Here is a 24,776-nt window from a genome sequence, read left to right as displayed (position 1 = left end):
AAAAAAAAATTTGACTACGATTCACTTTTTTGGATTTTGGCACATTTTTGCCTTTCTCATATAGAAAGGTTATGCAATCACTGTGAAAAACGTCAACCTAATCCCGGCCCGGAGGGCCGAGTGTCATATCCCATTCGACTCAGTTCGTCGAGATCGGAAAAAGTCTGTATGTGTGTGTATGTATGTATGTGTGTGTATGTGTGTGTGTGTATGTGTGTGTATGTGTGTGTATGTATGTGCGTATGTGTCAAATAATGTCACTCATTTTTCTCAGAGATGGCTGGACCGATTTGCCCAAACTTAGTCTCAAATGAAAGGTGCAACCTTCCCATCGGCTGCTATTGAATTTTGGATCGATCGGAATTCTGGTTCCGGAATTACGGGTTTTAGAGTGCGGTCACACAGAAATTTCTCATATAAACTATAGGAAAAATTAAAAATAGAATTTTTATTTTTGATGCTAAATGTGTTCAAGGTACATGAAACGTCGAGATTTGATGCAAACTCGAAAAAAAAATTGACTACGATTCACTTTTTTGGATTTTGGCACATTTTTGCCTTTCTCATATAGAAAGGTTATACAATCACTCTTGAAAACGTCAACCTAATCCCGGCCCGGAGGGCCGAGTGTCATATCCCATTCGACTCAGTTCGTCGAGATCGGAAAAAGTCTGTATGTGTGTGTGTATGTATGTATGTGTGTGTATATGTGTGTGTGTGTATGTGTGTGTGTGTATGTATGTGCGTATGTGTCAAATAATGTCACTCATTTTTCTCAGAGATGGCTGGACCGATTTGCCCAAACTTAGTCTCAAATGAAAGGTGAATTCTGGTTCCGGAATTACGGGTTTTAGAGTGCGGTCACACAGAAATTTCTCATATAAACTATAGGAAAAATTAAAAATAGAATTTTTATTTTTGATGCTAAATGTGTTCAAGGTGCATGAAACGTCGAGATTTGATGCAAACTCGAAAAAAAAATTTGACTACGATTCACTTTTTTGGATTTTGGCACATTTTTGCCTTTCTCATATAGAAAGGTTATGCAATCACTCTGAAAAACGTCAACCTAATCCCGAAATTTTTTTTCGACTCGTTTAGGGTTTCTGGATTTTAACAGGGGCGTAGTTGATGGTTTTTCGGAGAGGGGTTACACCCCCCATCTACTGTTCGCGCCCCTCCTTTAAAAATCTCCTTAAATCACCCCTCAGACCACCACCCCATCCAGCCCTCATACTCCTCCCTTTCAACCCCATCATCTTTAAACCACCACTATATCACAAAGCATACCAATTTAAGCTGGGGAGTCGTTCGTTCATGGGACTTTCGCCCTCTTCACATACCCAGCCCCGCATGACAAAATGAGTTAGCAAGCAGATAACATTGATCTAATGCTGATTAGGCTAATGGAGTATGATATTTTTTTGTTTCAAGTGTTTCACCGTCGACACGTAGCTCATCAAGTTCGTGGCTGGCATGCCATTGCGTATAAGTGCAAAGTGTACTAAGAATGTAATGGACATTTCCACGATTATGTTGAACATAAAAAGCCTCCGTGCCATAGTTTAGAGAAATGAGAAAGGCACAATTGAACCGCTAGGTGGATTAAAACAGGTTTTTTTTATTAGGATTCAGTTCATGTACCTTTTTAATCGGTTGACATGTACTTGCTCAAGTCTATTTCCGTTTTTAATTACGGCTGTTTGCTCACTTGGCAGTTCGACCACTTCGTATGGTCCTCTCCATAGATTTTGCAATTTCTGTCCTACACCCATAGGGGTTGCGTGTACTAGTACTAAATCCCCCACATAGTCCATTTATTCGTTGATTTGTCATAGAGTTCTTTTCTTTTTTACTTTGACAAAATCAAATTTTCCTTTGCCGTTGCGTGCATTTTGGCGAAGCATTTACTGATTTCGCCTGCGTAGCTGTCATAATAAATTTCCCGGTCTTTTCGTTCATAAATTGAAGTGGGAAGTGTAGCCCTTCGCCCGAACATCAATTCGTACGGTGTAAATCCGGTCGATGAGTTCGTTGTAGTGTTGTACTCGAATGTGAAGAATGGGAGTAATTGGTCCCAAGTGCCGTGTTCTCCACTTATTATGTAGTGAGGGGTTGCTACTTTAAAATTAAAACTAGTTTATTAATTTCTTAACAAGTTGAAGATTTTCGGCAGAACCTGGACCTCCCGAATCTTTCTCCATGGCGAACCTATTCCAATTCGTATACCAATTAATTGGTATACTTAAGGGTTTATATGTTGCAGATAGAGAAAATACTGAAATTTTCAACTTTTTTCCTACACAATATTACGAAAGCTTATTAAACAATTTTTCCTAATAAGTTTGTGAATATTATAAACTATTTGAAATTTTGTAATAGTTTAATAGTTTAATCGCTTCACAACGTAGTCTATTTTTCATGGCTTGCGGCGAGCACGATCTCTCGAATTGCTGAACTGAAAATTATGGAATAGAAATTAATTTTTAGTATTCTTTACAGATATCTGCGCGACGAGTTAGCGCAGATAGCTCTAAATTAGACCCGCTGGTCGATCTAGCGATAGCGATTTCGCTAGATTTTCAGAGCACTGTGCACCCAGTGCATTAACGCAAGTGACGGAAGGTTATCGAAAAGTTTCGTGAAAATGAAAATTCCAGTAATGATCATGATTTTCCCAAACGGTTCGTTTTCGAGAGGTTTTTATTTGTTCTTTGGCATTAGGATTAGCGATAATAATTCAAATCAAGGATACTACTGGGAAGAATAGAAAAAGTCGATGTCGAAGTAAAATTTGGACCTATGCACGCATGCACTTTAGAGATAGCTTGATATCAGGAGCTGCGATTTCATTTCAACGTTTTTTGTGAAAAAAGCGATACTTACAAATGTAAACATAAGGCTTTTTCATACATGCGAATGAGGGCTTTGAAACGCAACAAATTAACCTAAAAATTTGGATTCTACGATATTGCTTTCTTAAACTACAGCAAAAAATACAACGGGAAAAACTGTATTTTTGTTTGTTTATTTTTTATTTATTTCAATTATAGAGGTTTTAACCTTAGGGTCATTCGCCTCTTCGGGTTAGAAAAATCTCCTATGAAAAATTTCTAACCCTGTGTGCGGGGTCGGCACTCGAACCCAGGTGCACTGCGTACAAGGCAATCGATTTACCAACTACGCTACGCCCACCCCCTGTTGTTTATTTAAAGTTTTGCCCTCTACGCTCCATGCAAACAAACAGGGCGATACTTTTTTGCTAGCAGTTTAGAGGCGAAACCCAAGTAACAATTGAAGTTTTATAGCATACTACAAGTGCAATCTAAGTTTTATTAGTAATTATAAAACTACCATAAAACCTCAATTGTTACTAGGGAACTGTTTTTTCGTATTTTTTAGGATTATCAAGCTGATACCAGCTGTAAATAGTAATAATGATCGCTATTGAAAAAACCCGGACAAAATCGGTGGTGTAAAACGGTAGTTATTGTAAAAAAACGTAAGGGCGATACTTCAATGCTGATAGGTGGGACCGAAAAAATAAACAATCGCCAAAGGGGCGATACTATCATTTTGTCAATTTTAATAGCAAAAACAAATTTTAATTTAATAATTTCAAATACTTTATGATGTTTTGGGTTTCGATCATTGAATCATGCAATCTAGGATGTAAAAAACACAATAGGAAATAAAACCAAGTCTGGAAATATTCACTGTTGATTTTCTTTGAATGGTATCACTGCTAGTATCGCCATTTTCAAGAAAAAGCGTTGATTTCTTAGTTCTCAGTCGCGTTGGAAATTTGAGTAAAGTATAAACTTCAAATCGATTAAAAAAAAACCTGTTTTAATCCACCTAGCGGTTCAATTGTGCCTTTCTCATTTCTCTAAACTATGGCACGGAGGCTTTTTATGTTCAACATAATCGTGGAAATGTCCATTACATTCTTAGTACACGTTGCACTTATACACAATGGCATGCCAGCCACGAACTTGATGAGCTACGTGTCGACGGTGAAACGCTTGAAACAAAAAAATATCATACTCCATTAGCCTAATCAGCATTAGATCAATGTTATCTGCTTGCTAACTCATTTTGTCATGCGAAACGAATCGAATCGAAACGAATCGAAAAAAAAATTTCGGGATTAGGTTGACGTTTTTCAGATTGATTGCATAACCTTTCTATATGAGAAAGGCAAAAATGTGCCAAAATCCAAAAAAGTGAATCGTAGTCAAATTTTTTTTCGAGTTTGCATCAAATCTCGACGTTTCATGCACCTTGAACACATTTAGCATCAAAAATAAAAATTCTATTTTTAATTTTTCCTATAGTTTATATGAGAAATTTCTGTGTGACCGCACTCTAAAACCCGTAATTCCGGAACCAGAATTCCGATCGATCCAAAATTCAATAGCAGCCGATGGGAAGGTTGCACCTTTCATTTGAGACTAAGTTTGGGCAAATCGGTCGAGCCATCTCTGAGAAAAATGAGTGACATTATTTGACACATACGTACATACATACACACACACATACACACACATACACACACATACACACACATACACACACATACATACATACACACACATACAGACTTTTTCCGATCTCGACGAACTGAGTCGAATGGGATATGACACTCGGCCCTCCGGGCCGGGATTAGGTTGACGTTTTTCAGAGTGATTGCATAACCTTTCTATATGAGAAAGGCAAAAATGTGCCAAAATCCAAAAAAGTGAATCGTAGTCAAATTTTTTTTCGAGTTTGCATCAAATCTCGACGTTTCATGCACCTTGAACACATTTAGCATCAAAAATAAAAATTCTATTTTTAATTTTTCCTATAGTTTATATGAGAAATTTCTGTGTGACCGAACTCTAAAACCCGTAATTCCGGAACCAGAATTCCGATCGATCCAAAATTCAACAGCAGCCGATGGGAAGGTTGCACCTTTCATTTGAGACTAAGTTTGGGCAAATCGGTCCAGCCATCTCTGAGAAAAATGAGTGACATTATTTGACACATACGCACATACATACACACACACACATACACACACATACACACACACATACATACATACACACACACATACAGACTTTTTCCGATCTCAACGAACTGAGTCGAATGGGATATGACACTCGGCCCTCCGGGCCGGGATTAGGTTGACGTTTTTCAGAGTAATTGCATAACCTTTCTATATGAGAAAGGCAAAAATGTGCCAAAATCCAAAAAAGTGAATCGTAGTCAAATTTTTTTTCGAGTTTGCATCAAATCTCGACGTTTCATGCACCTTGAACACATTTAGCATCAAAAATAAAAATTCTATTTTTAATTTTTCCTATAGTTTATATGAGAAATTTCTGTGTGACCGCACTCTAAAACCCGTAATTCCGGAACCAGAATTCCGATCGATCCAAAATTCAATAGCAGCCGATAGGAAGGTTGCACCTTTCATTTGAGACTAAGTTTGGGCAAATCGGTCAAGCCATCTCTGAGAAAAATGAGTGACATTATTTGACACATACGCACATACATACACACACACATACACACACATACACACACATACACACACATACACACACATACACACACACATACAGATTTTTTCCGATCTCGACGAACTGAGTCGAATGGGATATGACACTCGGCCCTCCGGGCCGGGATTAGGTTGACGTTTTTCAGAGTGATTGCATAACCTTTCTATATGAGAAAGGCAAAAATGTGCCAAAATCCAAAAAAGTGAATCGTAGTCAATTTTTTTTTCGAGTTTGCATCAAATCTCGACGTTTCATGCACCCTGAACACATTTAGCATCAAACATAAATATTCTATTTTTAATTTTTCCTATAGTTTATATGAGAAATTTCTGTGTGACCGAACTCTAAAACCCGTAATTCCGGAACCAGAATTCCGATCGATCCAAAATTCAATAGCAGCCGATGGGAAGGTTGCACCTTTCATTTGAGACTAAGTTTGGGCAAATCGGTCCAGCCATCTCTGAGAAAAATGAGTGATATTATTTGACACATACGCACAAAAATACACACACACACACACATACATACATACACACACACATACAGACTTTTTCCGATCTCGACGAACTGAGTCGAATGGGATATGACACTCGGCCCTCCGGGCCGGGATTAGGTTGACGTTTTTCAGAGTGATTGCATAACCTTTCTATATGAGAAAGGCAAAAATGTGCCAAAATCCAAAAAAGTGAATCGTAGTCAAATTTTTTTTTCGAGTTTGCATCAAATCTCGACGTTTCATGCACCTTGAACACATTTAGCATCAAAAATAAAAATTCTATTTTTAATTTTTCCTATAGTTTATATGAGAAATTTCTGTGTGACCGCACTCTAAAACCCGTAATTCCGGAACCAGAATTCCGATCGATCCAAAATTCAATAGCAGCCGATGGGAAGGTTGCACCTTTCATTTGAGACTAAGTTTGGGCAAATCGGTCTAGCCATCTCTGAGAAAAATGAGTGACATTATTTGACACATACGCACATACATACACACACACACATACACACACATACACACACATACATACATACATACACACATACAGACTTTTTCCGATCTCGACGAACTGAGTCGAATGGGATATGACACTCGGCCCTCCGGGCCGGGATTAGGTTGACGTTTTTCAGAGTGATTGCATAACCTTTCTATATGAGAAAGGCAAAAATGTGCCAAAATCCAAAAAAGTGAATCGTAGTCAAATTTTTTTTTCGAGTTTGCATCAAATCTCGACGTTTCATGCACCTTGAACACATTTAGCATCAAAAATAAAAATTCTATTTTTAATTTTTCCTATAGTTTATATGAGAAATTTCTGTGTGACCGCACTCTAAAACCCGTAATTCCGGAACCAGAATTCCGATCGATCCAAAATTCAATAGCAGCGAAGGTTGCACCTTTCATTTGAGACTAAGTTTGGGCAGATCGGTCCAGCCATCTCTGAGAAAAATGATTGACATTATTTGACACATACGCACATACATACACACACACATACACACACACATACACACACACATACACACACACATACATACATACACACACACATACAGACTTTTTCCGATCTCGACGAACTGAGTCGAATGGGATATGACACTCGGCCCTCCGGGCCGGGATTAGGTTGACGTTTTTCAGAGTGATTGCATAACCTTTCTATATGAGAAAGGCAAAAATGTGCCAAAATCCAAAAAAGTGAATCGTAGTCAATTTTTTTTTCGAGTTTGCATCAAATCTCGACGTTTCATGCACCTTGAACACATTTAGCATCAAAAATAAAAATTCTATTTTTAATTTTTCCTATAGTTTATATGAGAAATTTCTGTGTGACCGCACTCTAAAACCCGTAATTCCGGAACCAGAATTCCGATCGATCCAAAATTCAATAGCAGCCGATGGGAAGGTTGCACCTTTCATTTGAGACTAAGTTTGGGCAAATCGGTCCAGCCATCTCTGAGAAAAATGAGTGACATTATTTGACACATACGCACATACATACACACACACATACACACACACACATACACACACACATACACACACATACATACATACACACACATACAGACTTTTTCCGATCTCGACGAACTGAGTCGAATGGGATATGACACTCGGCCCTCCGGGCCGGGATTAGGTTGACGTTTTTCAGAGTGATTGCATAACCTTTCTATATGAGAAAGGCAAAAATGTGCCAAAATCCAAAAAAGTGAATCGTAGTCAATTTTTTTTTTCGAGTTTGCATCAAATCTCGACGTTTCATGCACCTTGAACACATTTAGCATCAAAAATAAAAATTCTATTTTTAATTTTTCCTATAGTTTATATGAGAAATTTCTGTGTGACCGCACTCTAAAACCCGTAATTCCGGAACCAGAATTCCGATCGATCCAAAATTCAATAGCAGCCGATGGGAAGGTTGCACCTTTCATTTGAGACTAAGTTTGGGCAAATCGGTCCAGCCATCTCTGAGAAAAATGAGTGACATTATTTGACACATACGCACATACATACACACACATACAGACTTTTTCCGATCTCGACGAACTGAGTCGAATGGGATATGACACTCGGCCCTCCGGGCCGGGATAAGGTTGACGTTTTTCAGAGTGATTGCATAACCTTTCTATATGAGAAAGGCAAAAATTCGATTTTTTTGGCTCAGTACAATATATAACCCCTTTAGGAAAATTCAGTTTTCCCATCACAATTTAGATATTTTATTAACAGAGCATTAACAATAATTCGTTGGTATGTCTATTTTATTAGCCATTTTTTCGCTTTCCCATTGATTTGGTTTGAGATTTCTAGCACTGATGTTGTCCTATACTGATTTGAGCGTTTCTCTGAGTCCTGCCACTATCCCATGTAGTAGAGTATGGTGGGGTAAAAGTGCGCGTGGGGCAAAAGTGCGCATAGGACTTTTAGAAGCACAGAAGCGCTAGAACCTGGCAACTCTGTATGGATTTAGTGTATCATTAAGTCAACTAATCGCACATATAAGCATGAAAGGTTTTAATATAGTGCTTGAAATTAAGAGGGAAGGACTATTTTTCGCTGATTTGATATTATTTTTTGAATTTTGGGAATCATAAATTGGCTGTTTGAATAAATCAGGATCTATAAAACTACAGTACCCTAAAAATCTTCAACATATGGTTCGTTGCGAGATATATTTGATTTGATGAAAAAAATTCAGTAATTTTCGTAACAATTGAATAAGTTGAAAAACTGACAGTGGGGTAAAAGTGCGCATAGCATATCCGCATAGCATAAGACGCGAGTGAAGTTTTTTATGTAAAAATTGAACTAATTCTTCCATGATTTAAAGAAGGGACCAGCATCTTCAATAACTGCGAGCTCACCGGTCAAATCACGACTGATATGAGCGGTTTAGGAACAAAAGCATCAGCATAACTGGTTCCAAGGAAAAATATAGAGTGCCGACAGCTCAGAGTAATTTAAAAAGAACCAAAAAACTATGAACATGTAAATAAAGATGTATTTCCAATATAAATAGCATATTCGCAAGAATTCTTGTAGTGATCTACCCAACTATGACAAATAATGATGCTACCAGTGGTGACAATTTGATCATGAACCACATTGTCTAAAAGATGAAACATCCAAGTTTTTTCAACATAATGGAAAACTGAACAACATCAACCGAGGCAGACGGAGGGGTACTTTTTAGTTACGAAGGAAGAGTTAGAGGGGATGGATATCCTAAAATTGATTAGTTTAATTTATGTGCGGAAATAAATCGGCTATTTAAGCTGTGCGCACTTTTGCCCCGTGCTATGCGCACTCTTGCCCCGACCATGGGGCAAAAGTGCGCATTTGAGTATTCATAAGAAAATAACTATTTCTCGGATTACAAGCAAAACCAAGAGATATCTAGTATTACGTTTTGAAGATGTGTGATGAGAGTATTAATTTGTAATCATGCCGATTTTCTAGTGCTTTTCTACCAATAGTTATTTTACGAAAACTGTTAGGTGTGCACTTTTGCCCCACCTTACTCTATGTGTTATCAAAACATCGCGAAGCATCAAGTTCTAAATGTTCTCAAACGATATAATATCCGAAGAGAGTGATAGGAGTTATAAGAAATGTCTCATCACACTGTTAGGTGGATTAAAAGCGTTTTTATTTTTATACTCGTCGACAAATATGTCCGATCGTGGAATAACAACACCGAAATATTAATTTCTAAATGCTTCGCTTTATTTCGATACACGCGTATACAAAGTCGTCATTACCAACTCTTGAACTCAACTAAACTCTCCTATCAACGAGTGTTGCCAGACCTACCTATTTGACACTGCTCTTTCATAAAGGGTCTAGTTAACCCTTACACAATAAAGCGCAAAAACATACTGAAAAAAATATTTTACATATTCGAAAAATATTTTTTTCCGGAGTGTGGGGTGCTTCTATTAAATCAGAGATTTTTGTAAAACAGTCGGTAAGGTTTCTTCCGCAAAATTTTTCCCCGTTCGTATATTTATTATTATTTACATTTTTTTCATATTTTTCTAGATTTTTTACTTTATTTTGTCCGAATTTGTGAACTGAGTTGCTTGGGTTGATCTGTTGGACGTTGTATTTGAAGGTTGTTTTCATTCATTTGGTCGTGGTGGCTAATTGCCTTGTTCTTTCAATCCAATTCGAGACATTTTGGTGCAATTCGTTTTCTTGAAATTTTAAGGAAATCGTTAGTAGGTGAAAAATCGGAAACAATACCGTATCAGTACTTACATGCTTTGTGTCTTGGTGATTTCGTCCAATATAGCACAAGTTACTATGGCGTTGGAGAAATTTAACCAAGCGTGTGTGTCCATGCGCGTCGATCATTTACATTTCGATAAGCTGAAGTTTGAGTATCTCGAAGCATTGTTATCTCTCCTGATTCGGATCTTTCGGGTGTCCAGCGACAGCGGTGCCCTCGGAGAATTTTGTCGCAAATGCGGTCGACTCAGAGTGATGTAGTTCGCCTATTTCGCGGTGACGTGGGTGAAGAAAAAGAGATCTGCCTTGGTAAACTATTGACAATCAAGGAAGATCTCCAGTACCGGTGCCCAAACAAGGAGATTTTCCGAACACGGTTGCTTCATTTGAGATCTAGGCTCCAGGTAATAAGAAATTATGCGGCAGGAGGGGTCAAGCAGGAAATTTCAGGGTTGATATAGGAGGTTCTTGCAGTTTATAACAGTCATTTTACACGGTGTTCCTAAAACCGTCATTAACAAAAAAATGACCATAAATTTGTCATACGGCATTCGAAAGATACAGTATCCAAGCATCTTCTCAGTGAATTTCAAAATGATCCATCGAAAGATTCGAGAGAAATTGCAATTTGAAGTTTTATGACACGTTTCATAAGGCTACCAGCAAACACCCACGGGTTTAGTCCTATGATGTGATGTGATGTGATGTGATTTGAACCCACCATCAGTTCAAGGTTTTTCCAATGAATGCGGGTAGACTTATGGTAGCCCCAAAATAATTTATCGTCAAACCTTCACATTGTTGCTGTTATTGAAGGGAAGTCAAAACGGGTAAGCAGAGTCACTTACACGCACCCTGCGGAAAAAAATAAGCCCTTCCAACAATAATATTCCAGTAAAAAGATAAAATATTTCGCTATACCTGCTTTACCCACCTGATGGTTTGTTTTGAGAAGGGTGCGTCAAACTAGTATCAGACCTTCTGAAGAAAACACGTTTCCTTCAAGTGACTTGGGCTGGCTATCCACGTTCCCTTGTCCAGTCCTCAATTCGTATGATACCCTGATGCTCCCAACCCCTCCCAGTTACCAATGTCATATAGTGTATTTAGTACATTCAATTTAGTGTATATGATGTAATATAATATAGTAAACACATAATTCAATATCAAAAAATATCAAGAATACATTCTACGAACCTAATTCAATGAAAATTGAACAAACATTTAATAATCACAGTGAGTGCGAGCATTCTAATGGAAGTAATTAATATTACAAATATATGAGTATAATGATTGCAATGAATACAAAGTATATAGTCAATGTGATGAGTGCGACGCATATAATGAACACAATGAATGACGGATATAACGGAAGTTTTTCAAAAAACAGAATTAAATAAACTGAAAACAAGAATCAAATAAATGTAATACATAATCGCTATAATAAATAAGATGAATATGATGATTATGATAAATGAAAAAGGTAATCTGAAAATCATGCATTAACGAATTAAATATGTGTAATGGAATAATTAAAAACAGGCTTCAAACTTATGATGTAATTTAAGGCTTCCAAATATGATGAATTTAAGCTCCAAATCCAACCATAAGCCGCAAGGAATCAAATATGAATAAAAATGCATACATGCTAGTTTAATCCATCCAGCTCGCCACGACAAACGTATGAAATGTTGATATCACATTAAAGAAGTATATAATAAAACCTAAATAATAAAATATAAAAAATACCCTCTAATAAATGTAATCATATACTTGAAACAATATATATAACGATACAAAAGGACGTTAAATAATATGAGTCTAAGGCCAGGGGAACGACACTCCGTGAATTGTTGATGAAACGAACTTATGATTTATAACTCTGAACGGAAGGATAAAAATTGGCATTGTTTTGATCGGAATGGATTTCAATTCCAACATTGCTCGAGGATGGTTTGCAATGGCCAAGAATGGTTTGGAATGCGCCATGAAATAATATGAATTGCTCGAAATTCACGTATTGACAGTTTCAGTGCTCGATAAAATCAAAACCAAACATTTCCAGCAGCATAACTGCAGAAACAAATCAAAATAATAACATGAATTTTGTTGCCAGAAAGATTCGCACATAAAATATGTAGAATTACCATTTACATCAAATTGGTCAAAATTCGAGCGAAATTGGATGGAGATCAGATAGATTTGCTGTATGTTCTTCAATTTTTTGGCAATGCTCGATTTTTTCGAAAATTGTTTAAATTTTAGAAAATTACCGGTAAATAGGAATCATGCAAAACTCAACGAAATATAACAATTATTTTGAAGTGGCGTTCCTCTCGGTCTGAGGAAAAGATTAAATTAAATATATCATTAACATAATAAATGTGAGAATTGTTAATATAGTGTAGAAAACACTCCCCATCATGTGGTGTAAAGTGCCGGTACCAATCATTGAATGCATCACCATGGTAACAATCGCCTCTCTACACGTGTGGGTACCGTCATATGGACACATATGCTTATCCTCTTCTAGCAGAAAATGACTCTGGATTCGCCCTAATGTTTAGAAAATCCATATATAAATGAACTTTTCGAGCGAACCCAGAGCGACCCGAATACAAAACCAAACCATTAATTGACTCGTGCAGGACACCTACACAGCTACAACGTGCATAGACACATATGTATACGCGATGTTTACGATCCGCCATTTGATTCAACCCTTGGCAAAAACTCCACCGGACCCAACCACAATCCCGCACCAACACATCTGTACTTGGATTAGTCAATAGTGTACGGTAAGAACATCGCGCGCCCACGAAGGGCTCATCCCGCACGAATACCAACGCAGCGATATACACTCTCTCTCTCTCTCTCTCTCTCTCTCTCTCTCTCTCTCTCTCTCTCTCTCTCTCTCTCTCTCTCTCTCTCTCTCTCTCTCTCTCTCTCTTTTCAATGCAGGGAGATCTTGTCATATTGGATAAACATTCATTTTTCAATTAGACAATCATACTCAAGCACGAACACTATAACATAAGCCCTCATTACCGGTCCGTTAGGTTAAGTTAAATGAATTTCTCTTGTGTGTGTGTCCACACGTTTCGAGTGAAGTGTGAACGTCTCCATACGAGCTGCATGTAACACAGTTTATTACGTTGGCCTACTGCACGTACGATAAAAAACCGACAGATCGCGTAAATTCCACTTCCTTCTTTCGCGCAGTTTTCCACATTCCGCTCTTAATCATTTTTAAACCAAACCTCACCATCAACTACCTCGTGTGCCCTCTTTCACGTTTCTATGGCAATAGAGTAACATCGCATATATTCCATTACATTCAGCAATAGAGTTGCCATATTCACGATATCTCGACAGATCCCTCCGAAATCTCACACAAGCTCAACTGTGCAAAACATCACTTGTTTTTGCTGAATGAGTTTTCCAACAGCGCTACAGTATGATACGCCAGAACATGCACTCTATATGTAAGCTCATATGAAATGCTCAAATCACACAAACCCACGAAATACATCCATAAATCCTGTAGATACAATCCTCAAAGGTCCGCGATATTAAAATTGAATTAATTGTTAATGTGGCAACTCTACCACCCATCTTTTCGATCTTGGTACTATTGCATTCAACACATTATGCTTGAAGCACAAGTATTTTTTGGTATCACTACCACTAACGAAATGCTCCACCTTTCATCATCGCTATTCCAAAGAAAACATCGCACAAAAAATGAATCATTTTCTTCAGTTTGGTTGTTTTGGAAAATGGTGTATGTTTGCAAGAACCGGTGGTAGATGGGTTATATTATAATGCAAAAACAAAAATAATACTTCCTTGGAGCAAGTTTCCATTTCTAGTTACGATCATTTTTTGAGGTTTGAATTTCCTCAACGTATACGGACACCCATTCTTCCAGTAAGCTATATGATGTGCTTCTCATTTGCTCACTAACACACACTGAGCATACGATGATTCATATTTTTTCACTTCACAAATCTTCCGTATAGCGGCCGGGTGGCTGAGCCTCAACACTTTTCAACTATTTTAAGCTCAAAAACGCACAAAACACACAACCCATGCACAAAACAAACAATTCTTCGAACACCCACGGGTTTAGTCCTATCTCTACAAACCAAATTTTTTTTGTTTACTTATTTAGTGCATGGCATTCGAAAGATGTAGTAATCAAGTATATCTCCTGCAAGTTTGAAAATATTTCATTGACGGAATCGAAATTTATAACGGTTTGGATGTGGTATGCGGTCATAGATGGGTTTTCTACCAGACTTCAAGCGTGAATCCATGTTTGTCCATTGACTATTTAGATCGTTTATACGTGTCACGGTTTTTAAAGGAAAACCTGACCATTTAATTACATAAATATAATGTACAAAAGGTGTTATTTATATGGTGCGCTGAAAATATATGAAAATAGGGTTGTCTACCAAACGTTAAATATAATGTGAAAACTAAAAAAATTAATGAAAGTTGGAATGTTTACTTCAAAAGGCCATATCTCAATGGTTTGTTGACCGATTCTAATTATTTTTTTCATTATTGAACAGGTAAACGTTTCATTGTTAATTTACATTAAGAAGAATATAAAACAGAGTCATCTACAGGCGATATAGTTGATCTCAACTATATGTATTATCATTATTTAGTAAATATTTTTGTCTTAAAAATAGCTGCCTATCCATTTTTATATACTAGTTGATTTCAATTGCTGTATAAGCATCTGAATGTCAAATTCTCATGATAAGTTCAATTCGACAATAAAACTGACAATAGTTAGAGATATGAGCAGATGAACTTGTACATCCCCTTTGACCAGTTTTAACATCTGTCAACCCAACCAGCGATTGTACAAAATTTCCAACAAAAACCGTATCATAACATAAATTGATCTGAATCAGCAAATACCTTCACATTTTTTGAATTTATGGTTTTATTTTTGCATCATTTGTAGTTTGCGTTCGTTGCATTCAACTAATGTATAGGTCTTCGTTTTGAATACAAAGATATTCACTAAATAGTGATAATACATATAATTGAGGATAATTATGTTGTCTATTTTTTGCCTTTCTCATATAGAAAGGTTATGCAATCACTCTGAAAAACGTCAACCTAATCCCGGCCCGGAGGGCCGAGTGTCATATCCCATTCGACTCAGTTCGTCGAGATCGGAAAAAGTCTGTATGTGTGTGTGTATGTATGTATGTGTGTGTATGTGTGTGTATGTGTGTGTGTGTATGTATGTGCGTATGTGTCAAATAATGTCACTCATTTTTCTCAGAGATGGCTGGACCGATTTGCCCAAACTTAGTCTCAAATGAAAGGTGCAACCTTCCCATCGGCTGCTATTGAATTTTGGATCGATCGGAATTCTGGTTCCGGAATTACGGGTTTTAGAGTGCGGTCACACAGAAATTTCTCATATAAACTATAGGAAAAATTAAAAATAGAATTTTTATTTTTGATGCTAAATGTGTTCAAGGTGCATGAAACATCGAGATTTGATGCAAACTCGAAAAAAAAATTTGACTACGATTCACTTTTTTGGATTTTGGCACATTTTTGCCTTTCTCATATAGAAAGGTTATGCAATCACTCTGAAAAACGTCAACCTAATCCCGGCCCGGAGGGCCGAGTGTCATATCCCATTCGACTCAGTTCGTCGAGATCTGAAAAAGTCTGTATGTGTGTGTATGTATGTATGTGTGTGTATGTGTGTGTATGTGTGTGTATGTGTGTGTGTATGTATGTGCGTATGTATTAAATAATGTCACTCATTTTTCTCAGAGACGGCTGGACCGATTTGCCCAAACTTAGTCTCAAATGAAAGGTGCAACCTTCCCATCGGCTGCTATTGAATTTTGGATCGATCGGAATTCTGGAAAAATTAAAAATAGAATTTTTATTTTTGATGCTAAATGTGTTCAAGGTGCATGAAACGTCGAGATTTGATGCAAACTCGAAAAAAAAATTTGACTACGATTCACTTTTTTGGATTTTGGTACATTTTTGCCTTTCTCATATAGAAAGTGTTCGAGCACGAACTTTTGCCGGCCACCGAAGGACTTTCTTCGCTGGTTTTAGAAACCAGCAACTCACAAGCGCGCACGAAAACAGTACCAAACACGGCTAATTATTGTCACTCACCGTCTTCAATTTGGCCGGTTTAATGTATCGATCGGAATCGCCCTTTCACCGCGATCACCGATGGTACAACACGCGAAATGTACCGCACCGAATAGTTCACCTGTCGCTAGGGAACTTAGCCAACTTGCACTGTGGCTCACCGTATTAAAAAACGAACCGGAACACTAAGTCCACCAACCCGCTGGGGACTTGTAAAATTTGCTGCCTGCTGACTTAGGCAAAATTACCGACGGCTTTCTTTTAAATCGCACCGAGAACGAAAACGAACAACCTTCCTTCACCAGATCTATTTTCAACTAACTTATTTTACTTATATAACCAGCCTTGATCAGCTGTGTTTCAATTTCCTCTCTCCCTCTCTCTCTCTCTATGTACATATATACAGATCAGATAGAAGCTATGATCGCGTCGATCGTTTTCGCTATTCCTTCATCTACATTGCGGTACTCACACAACAATGCTCGTGTCTATAGTGCTGTTCGTTGCGAGTTAAGCTTCTACCGTGTTATACCTTCTCAATTGATAGAAAGGGTGCACTAAATTTATCTGTATCCTTACAGTTCACGATAATAATTAATTGTTAGTATTTACAAATTTATCATTAGCCTATGTGCCGAACATTCCGGCCACCTTGAAACATTACGGTGTTTCAACAAAAAATTCCAGAGGGTTTGATGTATTGGTGATCGGGTTCCAGTTGTTGGATGTCGGTAAACTCGTTTGAAAATAGCAGATGCTACTCGGGACTGTGGTAGCTGAGTTGCTCGTGTATAATGTCCACCACAAATCCAGTGACTGGCAACCATTGCCCTTGGAGTAGTTCATCGCCATCGACCGAGAAAGAAGAAAAGACCAGGTAGATCGAACGATTGGAGTTAGGGGATTGGAATTGCAATTACCTGTGCAATGCGCAGGTGCGCATCGAGCAATTTTTCCCCGTCCGGGTTGCTCTACCTGGATGACATATTTCACTCGGCTCGTTGAGTTTCCGGTGGTGTCGGTAGTAGAGCGATTCTGGCCACGGGACGTACAACCTCCTTGGCTGCAGCGGTTCGTAGCGTGACCACACGAACGATGCCATCGGCTCCGGGATGACATCTGATAATTCGGCCGAGAGGCCAATTGGCTGGCGGGATGTTGTCTTCCTTTACGATGACGACTCTGCCAACGTCGACGGAAACAGGCGGGTTGCAACCTTTCGCTGCACGGGACTGTAGTTGTTGCAGGTATTCCGGGTACCAGCGAGACCAGATAGTTTGGAACCGTTTCTGGGTCACCTCCCAGTGGTTCAAGCGGTTGTCAGGAGTCTCCTTCAGATCAGCTTCGGAACAGCTTGGAGATTGCTCCCGACGAGAAAATGTCCTGGCGTAAGGACCTCGAGATCGGACGGATCGTCCGGCATTGGAGTCAGCGGACGAGAATTGAGGCACATCTCTATCTGCGCCAGCAGTGTGAGCATGTCCTCGTACGCAACGTTCACGTTGCCGATTGCCTTCAACAGGTGTGTCTTCGCTGACTTCACTGCAGCCTCCCAAAGACCGCCAAAGTGTGGTGCTCGAGGTGGGATGAACTTCCAGCGAATTTCGTTGTCGGAGCACCAGTCGAAGCTCTGATTCCGATCAGACTCATCGACCTTCAGCATGCGGTAGATGCGGTTCAGTGCATTCGAAGCACCTTTGAAAGCGGTAGCGTTGTCAGAGTGCAACTCTACCACCTTTCCTCTGCGGGCGACCAGACGACGGAGTGCAGCTAGGAACGCTGGAGTAGACAGGTCGCTCACTAGCTCGATGTGAACTGCCTTCGTAGAGAAGCAGACGAATATGGCCACGTACACCTTCGTTGGGCCACGGTTGCGGACAGCGGACTTCAAATAGAAAGGTCCGCAATAGTCGACTCCGCAGACGGAAAACGGTCGGGTTGGAGATACTCTCGATGCCGGAAGATCTGCTGTGCTCTGCTGGACTAGTGTGGGCTTGCTACGGAAGCAAGTGTGGCAACGGTGAAAGACGGATTTCACAAGATTTCTGCCGCCCAGAATCCAAAACTTCTGGCGGAGAGTGGCTAGCAGGAGTTGGGGGCCTGCGTGCAGTAGCTTCAAATGATAAAAACTAGCCAACAGAACAGCGAGCGGATGCTTGGCAGAGAGGACGATCGGGTGTTTCTTCGCATCGGTCAGCGCGGCATTGCGAAGCCGGCCACCGACACGTACGGTGCCTTCGGGATCGACGAACGGGTTCAACCACTTCAGCGTGGAAGATCTTGCGACACGTTCGCCACTAGCGAGATCGGAAATCTCCTCAGCGAAAAGTTCACCCTGCGCGAGATGACAGAGCGTAAGTTCGGCGTGTTGGAGTTCTTGTGCGGTAAGCGGATGGACTGGGTGCGGGTTAATGTTCGGGATGACGAGTGGCTTGTACTTCTCCTTTTCCGAACGACGTTGCGAGGCTCGTTCACGAAGCACGTGCAGATAACGCTGAATGAACGCTGTCACTCGGCGCAGCTTGGAGAAGTTGGAGTAGCGAGCGAATAAATCAGTGCAGAAACTCAGTTGTGTCGTGGTCATGGCAACTAGTGGTATCTTGCGTCCTTCGGCGGACACTTCTGGAGTTTCTGCTGCGGGTAACGTTGGATTTGGCCAAAAATCCGGAGACCTTGCTAGCCACTGTGTCCCAGTCCACCATCGTGTACGGTTGAGGAGATCAGTAGGACTCAATCCTCGGGAAATGTCGTCAGCAGGATTGTCGACTCCAGGAACATGCTTCCAGCGGTTGAGATCGGTTGAAAGCTGTATCTGCGAGACTCGGTTTGCGACGAAAGTCTTCCAACGACTCGGGTTCCCGCGAAGCCATTGGAGGACAGTAGTGGAATCTGTCCAGAAATGAACAGTCGCAGGAAGCTTCAGCGTCGCGTTCAGCTTCTTGTACAGCTGGGTCGACAAATGTGCGGCGCAGAGTTCCAGTCTGGCGATTGTCTGGCGAGTAGAAAGCGGAGCTACCTTGGACTTGGACGCCAACAACTGGACCGAAACTGTGCCGTGTGCTTCGGTTCGGACGTAACAGCATGTCCCATATGCGCGCTCAGACGCATCGCAGAAGAAGTGAAGCTGGATGCTGACGGCGTCGGGCATCGAAATGAAGCGGGGTACGCGAACTTCACTCAACAGGTGTAGTGTGTTATGGAACAGTTTCCATTCTTCTTGGAGTGTAAACGGGAGCGGCGTGTCCCATTCACATGCTTCGCCATTCTGCTTCAGAGCCCAAAGTCGCTGCATGAAGAGTTTGGCCTTGGTGATCGTTGGACCCACGAGTCCAAGAGGGTCGAAGATTTGGGCGATGTACGACATCACCTTGCGTTTCGTCAGTACGGATGCGGCTAACGGCAACTGAACCTTGAACCGGAGTATGTCCAACTTTGGTTCCCAAATGAGGCCGAGCGTGGAGACGGCCTGGTCATCCTGAAGATTGTGGAACGGCTGAATTGCCACATCATCAGGTGGTACATCCCCAAGAACTTCAGGAGAATTCGATGCCCATTTCTTGAGCGGTAATCCAGCGGAAGCTAGCATTGCCGATGCCTCACGACGCAGCTTTAATGGCGGATTCTACGTCCGGCGCCCCAGAAAGAAAATCGTCGACGTAGAAGTCTTCCGTAACTGGTCCACTCGCGATTGGATACGACTGCTTGGTATCCTGTGCAATCTGCTGCAGAGTACGCGTTGCTAGGTACGGAGCGCTCGCTGTTCCGTACGTTACTGTCTGCAGTTCGTACGTAGCGATGGGTTCATCAGGGCCCGTGCGCCAAAGAATTCGCTGAAACGGCTGATCTTCAGGATGCACGAATACTTGCCGGTACATCTTCTCGATGTCCGCAACCAGAGCGACGTGATGTGTCCGAAATCTCATCACGATGGAGAGTAGATCTTGCTGAACTACGGGTCCGACCAACAGCGTGTCGTTTAGCGAATATCCTGACGCCGTCTTGCAGGACGCGTCGAAAACGACCCTAACTTTCGTAGTAGTGCTCGACTCCTTGAACACGGGATGATGTGGGAGATAACAGTGAGACTTCACGTCATCTACAGGCTCGTCAAGCCTTCTCATGTGACCGAGCTGTAGGTACTCGTCCATGAAACGATGATACGATTCCTTGATTGCAGGATCTCGTTGCAAACGGCGCTCCAGACTGTAAAAACGGCGTTCTGCGATGGCTCTAGAGGCCCCCAGGAAGACTTCTGGATCTTCGTTGTGAGGAAGACGTACGACGTACCTTCCAGTCGAATCACGCTTGACTGTACTGGAGTATAACTCTTCACAGCGATTTTCTTCGGGTGAGTGTGCAGGCCCAGTGGAAATCGCTTCTAACTCCCAAAACTTCTGAAGTGCGGCTTCCAAATCTTCATTGGTAATGGAGAGATTGCAGATCCGGGGAATGCAGGTAGATCCATTGGACGCGGAACCAGAGACCGCCCATCCGAATGGTGTTTCGACTACCCACGGAAGACCGTTACCGAGCGAGATCTTCCTACCGGTGCGAAGTTCCCAGAAGGCCTCACTTCCGATGACGAGGTCAATCCTTCCTGGGACGTGGAACTGTGGATCTGCTAATCCAACCTGCGGGAATTTCCACGCCGACGTATCGACCGGCATGGTCGGCAGCTCTGCGGATGGCTGCTTCAGAATGAGAAACTCGAGCTTAGTGGAGAATGGCTGAGTTCTCGATTCAATGGAGGCGGTGATGGCATTTTTCACCCTTTGCGTTGAGAGACCGATTCCTGCGACCGAAATGTCCACCTTGGTGCGACGGCTGAGGAGAACCTTCGCTAACTGACCGGAGATGAAATTGGACATTGACGCCGAGTCGAGTAGAGCACGAGCCTTGTGTTCCCTGCCATGATCATCAACAACGTTGAGAACAACCGTTTCCAGTAGAACCATACTGCATGCGGTTTGGACCGCCATGCTGACCTGCGGTGGAGCAGAACCCGAACTGGACGAATGCGGCTGTTGAACCGGTGGAGATTGTTGTGATGATCCCGTAATGGCAGGACTCGACGACACCCTGGATGGAGAGGAATCGTGTAATAGGGAATGATGTCTTTCGTGGCACGTACGACACGTAAACTTCGATACACACTTCCTGGCTGGGTGACCGAAGCTCAGACAGTTCCAACACAACCGTTTTTGCGAAACCAGCTCTCGGCGCTGGCGGACATCCTTTCCTAGGAACACTGGGCAGTTGCGGAGGGAGTGGCTGTCTGAACATGCTAACTGACATGGAGAATCTTGGTTGGGCGTAGCAGCTGCGTTAGCTGCGAACTTCACCTTCGTGCCCTTCCAACTCGGGGGGCCGGCCACCTTTGGAGGTGCCGGTTGCTGCGTGTCTGGCCCGACAGAATTGAGGACGCGTACCCGCTGGTACAGGAACTCAACCAGTTCCTCGTACTTGACATCGTCCTGGCTACTTGTTTTCTCCTCCCATGCTCGCAATGTGGATTGGTCCAGCTTGTACGACAGCATGTTCACCAGCGGCGTATCCCAATGCTCCACAGGTTCATCCAATTTCGCCAACGCCCGTACATGGCGCTGAAAATCGTCGACCAGACTGTGGATGCGCTTAGCAGATTCCTGCTTGACCGCTGGCAGCTCGTAGAGTGTCCTAAACAGCTGACGTTTGAGAAAACGACGATTGTCGTACCTTTTGTGTAGGGCGTCCCATGTTGATGCATAGTTGTCGGCTTCGACGTCAACTGATTCGAACGGCTTCTTTGCGTCCCCTTCAAGCGATTGTAGAAGGTACTGAAGCTTGGCGACCGTTGGTATGTCCCCATTGGAATGAACCATGGACGTAAAGGTGTCTCGAAATGACAACCAACGTGAGAAATCGCCATCAAATCTCGGTAGGTCGATCTTTGGAAGACGGAGGTGGAATCCTGTCGAGAAAGTGTGTTGATTTGCCATCATGGATGTGTTCAAAGCTGAGTTGTTCGCTTCTACAGGAACCTTGGAGAGTAGAAAGCCTTTCGCTGCGCAGTATCGCTGCTCGAAATCGACACGTTCCGCCAGGTGTGATGCCAGAAACTCCTCCTTGTCCAGTCTTTCAATTGCATCCTGCGCCTCCATGAACTGCGCATAAGCCCTATCCAGCGACTCTATACGAACACTCAACTGAAAAGCATCACGTGCAGGATCGTACCGAATGATAAACTTCTCCAAAGCATCACGAATTGCCAGCAATCCATTGCGCTGGACAAGCCGGTCTCCCAACACTTTCTCCTCTTTGGGTGGCATCACGACGCACTACGAACGGAAACGGCAGTTAAATCGATAACGGACTCCTTCCCGACGCGAACTAACCGTTTCTACGCGAAACCGAACCGAACGAGGACAAAACACACTCGAAACGATTAAATCCTTCCCGACGCGATGAATTGCCCTTCGCGAACGCGAAATTCGAACGGAAGTGAGCAGTTTTTTAATCGAACGATTGCTCCTTCCCGTCGCGAACTAACCCACTTCTACGCGGTATCGCAAATCGAGGGCGCGAAACGATTTTCCACTCGATTCGCGGACCGTCCACCGATTGCCACAATGACTGAAGGTCACCCACTTTCTTAAAACTAAAAACAAATGCTACTGCAAGCCACGTGTGGCGGAAAATTGGAAAGGACTCACCGGGGATTCCAGTCCGGAATCAGAAGTGTTGCTCAATAACAAGCAGGGACATTTATCACCAGTACCTTCACTGACAACAACAGCTTCCCAAGCGACGCTCACTCAGCGTCCAAAATGGCTCTGCAGACGCGGCTATCGGGGTTCAGCTACCTCCCGATCCGTTGAATGGCCACCAGTCACAATGGCCCACTCGATGGCTTGAAAAATGGCCACAGTCCAAGCGCTTCACACGCGACAGTAATCGCGGTAGCGCTAAAATCTTTCCACCACACAATCTATAGCACTAGCCGTCGTATTTCGGCTTTTCCACTAGCGCATTTACCTTTGCGCAAAACGTTGATGTTAACCGCGCGATCGCGTTCGCACGAAAAAACGACCTTCACTACGGCGCACCCGCCAGTTCACAAACGCGATGGCGATCTTTTTCAGCCACGCAATGGCTACACTTCGCCCAAGCGGTACCTTTCCCGCGGTTCACTCACTACCGCACAACGCACTTGCGGTTTGAATTGCCTTCTATCCGGCTCGAAGGACCAAATGTTCGAGCACGAACTTTTGCCGGCCACCGAAGGACTTTCTTCGCTGGTTTTAGAAACCAGCAACTCACAAGCGCGCACGAAAACAGTACCAAACACGGCCAATTATTGTCACTCACCGTCTTCAATTTGGCCGGTTTAATGTATCGATCGGAATCGCCCTTTCACCGCGATCACCGATGGTACAACACGCGAAATGTACCGCACCGAATAGTTCACCTGTCGCTAGGGAACTTAGCCAACTTGCACTGTGGCTCACCGTATTAAAAAACGAACCGAAACACTAAGTCCACCAACCCGCTGGGGACTTGTAAAATTTGCTGCCTGCTGACTTAGGCAAAATTACCGACGGCTTTCTTTTAAATCGCACCGAGAACGAAAACGAACAACCTTCCTTCACCAGATCTATTTTCAACTAACTTATTTTACTTATATAACCAGCCTTGATCAGCTGTGTTTCAATTTCCTCTCTCCCTCTCTCTCTCTCTATGTACATATATACAGATCAGATAGAAGCTATGATCGCGTCGATCGTTTTCGCTATTCCTTCATCTACATTGCGGTACTCACACAACAATGCTCGTGTCTATAGTGCTGTTCGTTGCGAGTTAAGCTTCTACCGTGTTATACCTTCTCAATTGATAGAAAGGGTGCACTAAATTTATCTGTATCCTTACAGTTCACGATAATAATTAATTGTTAGTATTTACAAATTTATCATTAGCCTATGTGCCGAACAGAAAGGTTATGCAATCACTCTGAAAAACGTCAACCTAATCCCGGCCCGGAGGGCCGAGTGTCATATCCCATTCGACTCAGTTCGTCGAGATCGGAAAAAGTCTGTATGTGTGTGTGTATGTATGTATGTGTGTGTATGTGTGTGTATGTGTGTGTGTGTGTGTATGTGTGTGTGTATGTATGTGCGTATGTGTCAAATAATGTCACTCATTTTTCTCAGAGATGGCTGAACCGATTTGCCCAAACTTAGTCTCAAATGAAAGGTGCAACCTTCCCATCGGCTGCTATTGAATTTTGGATCGATCGGAATTCTGGTTCCGGAATTACGGGTTTTAGAGTGCGGTCACACAGAAATTTCTCATATAAACTATAGGAAAAA

The 24,776-nt window shown here is 41.8% G+C and overlaps 2 protein-coding genes across 2 annotated transcripts; both read right to left on the bottom strand.

The window, feature by feature from the left end:
- Positions 1-17,764: 17,764 nt before the first annotated feature.
- On the bottom strand, positions 17,765-20,017 carry LOC131680133 (uncharacterized). The gene has a single exon (XM_058960857.1). It carries the CDS (start codon positions 20,015-20,017, stop codon positions 17,765-17,767), a length of 2,253 nt encoding a protein of 750 aa, XP_058816840.1.
- Positions 20,018-20,027: 10 nt separating this feature from the next.
- Positions 20,028-22,739, bottom strand: LOC131680132 (uncharacterized). Its single transcript, XM_058960856.1, has one exon. The coding sequence runs from the start codon at positions 22,737-22,739 to the stop codon at positions 20,028-20,030; it is 2,712 nt and encodes a 903-aa protein (XP_058816839.1).
- Between the last annotated feature and the right edge of the window lie 2,037 nt (positions 22,740-24,776).

This window comes from Topomyia yanbarensis, chromosome 2 (assembly GCF_030247195.1).
Source record: "Topomyia yanbarensis strain Yona2022 chromosome 2, ASM3024719v1, whole genome shotgun sequence".
NCBI classification, from domain to species: domain Eukaryota; kingdom Metazoa; phylum Arthropoda; class Insecta; order Diptera; family Culicidae; genus Topomyia; species Topomyia yanbarensis.
This window is presented reverse-complemented; position numbering and strand designations above follow the sequence as displayed.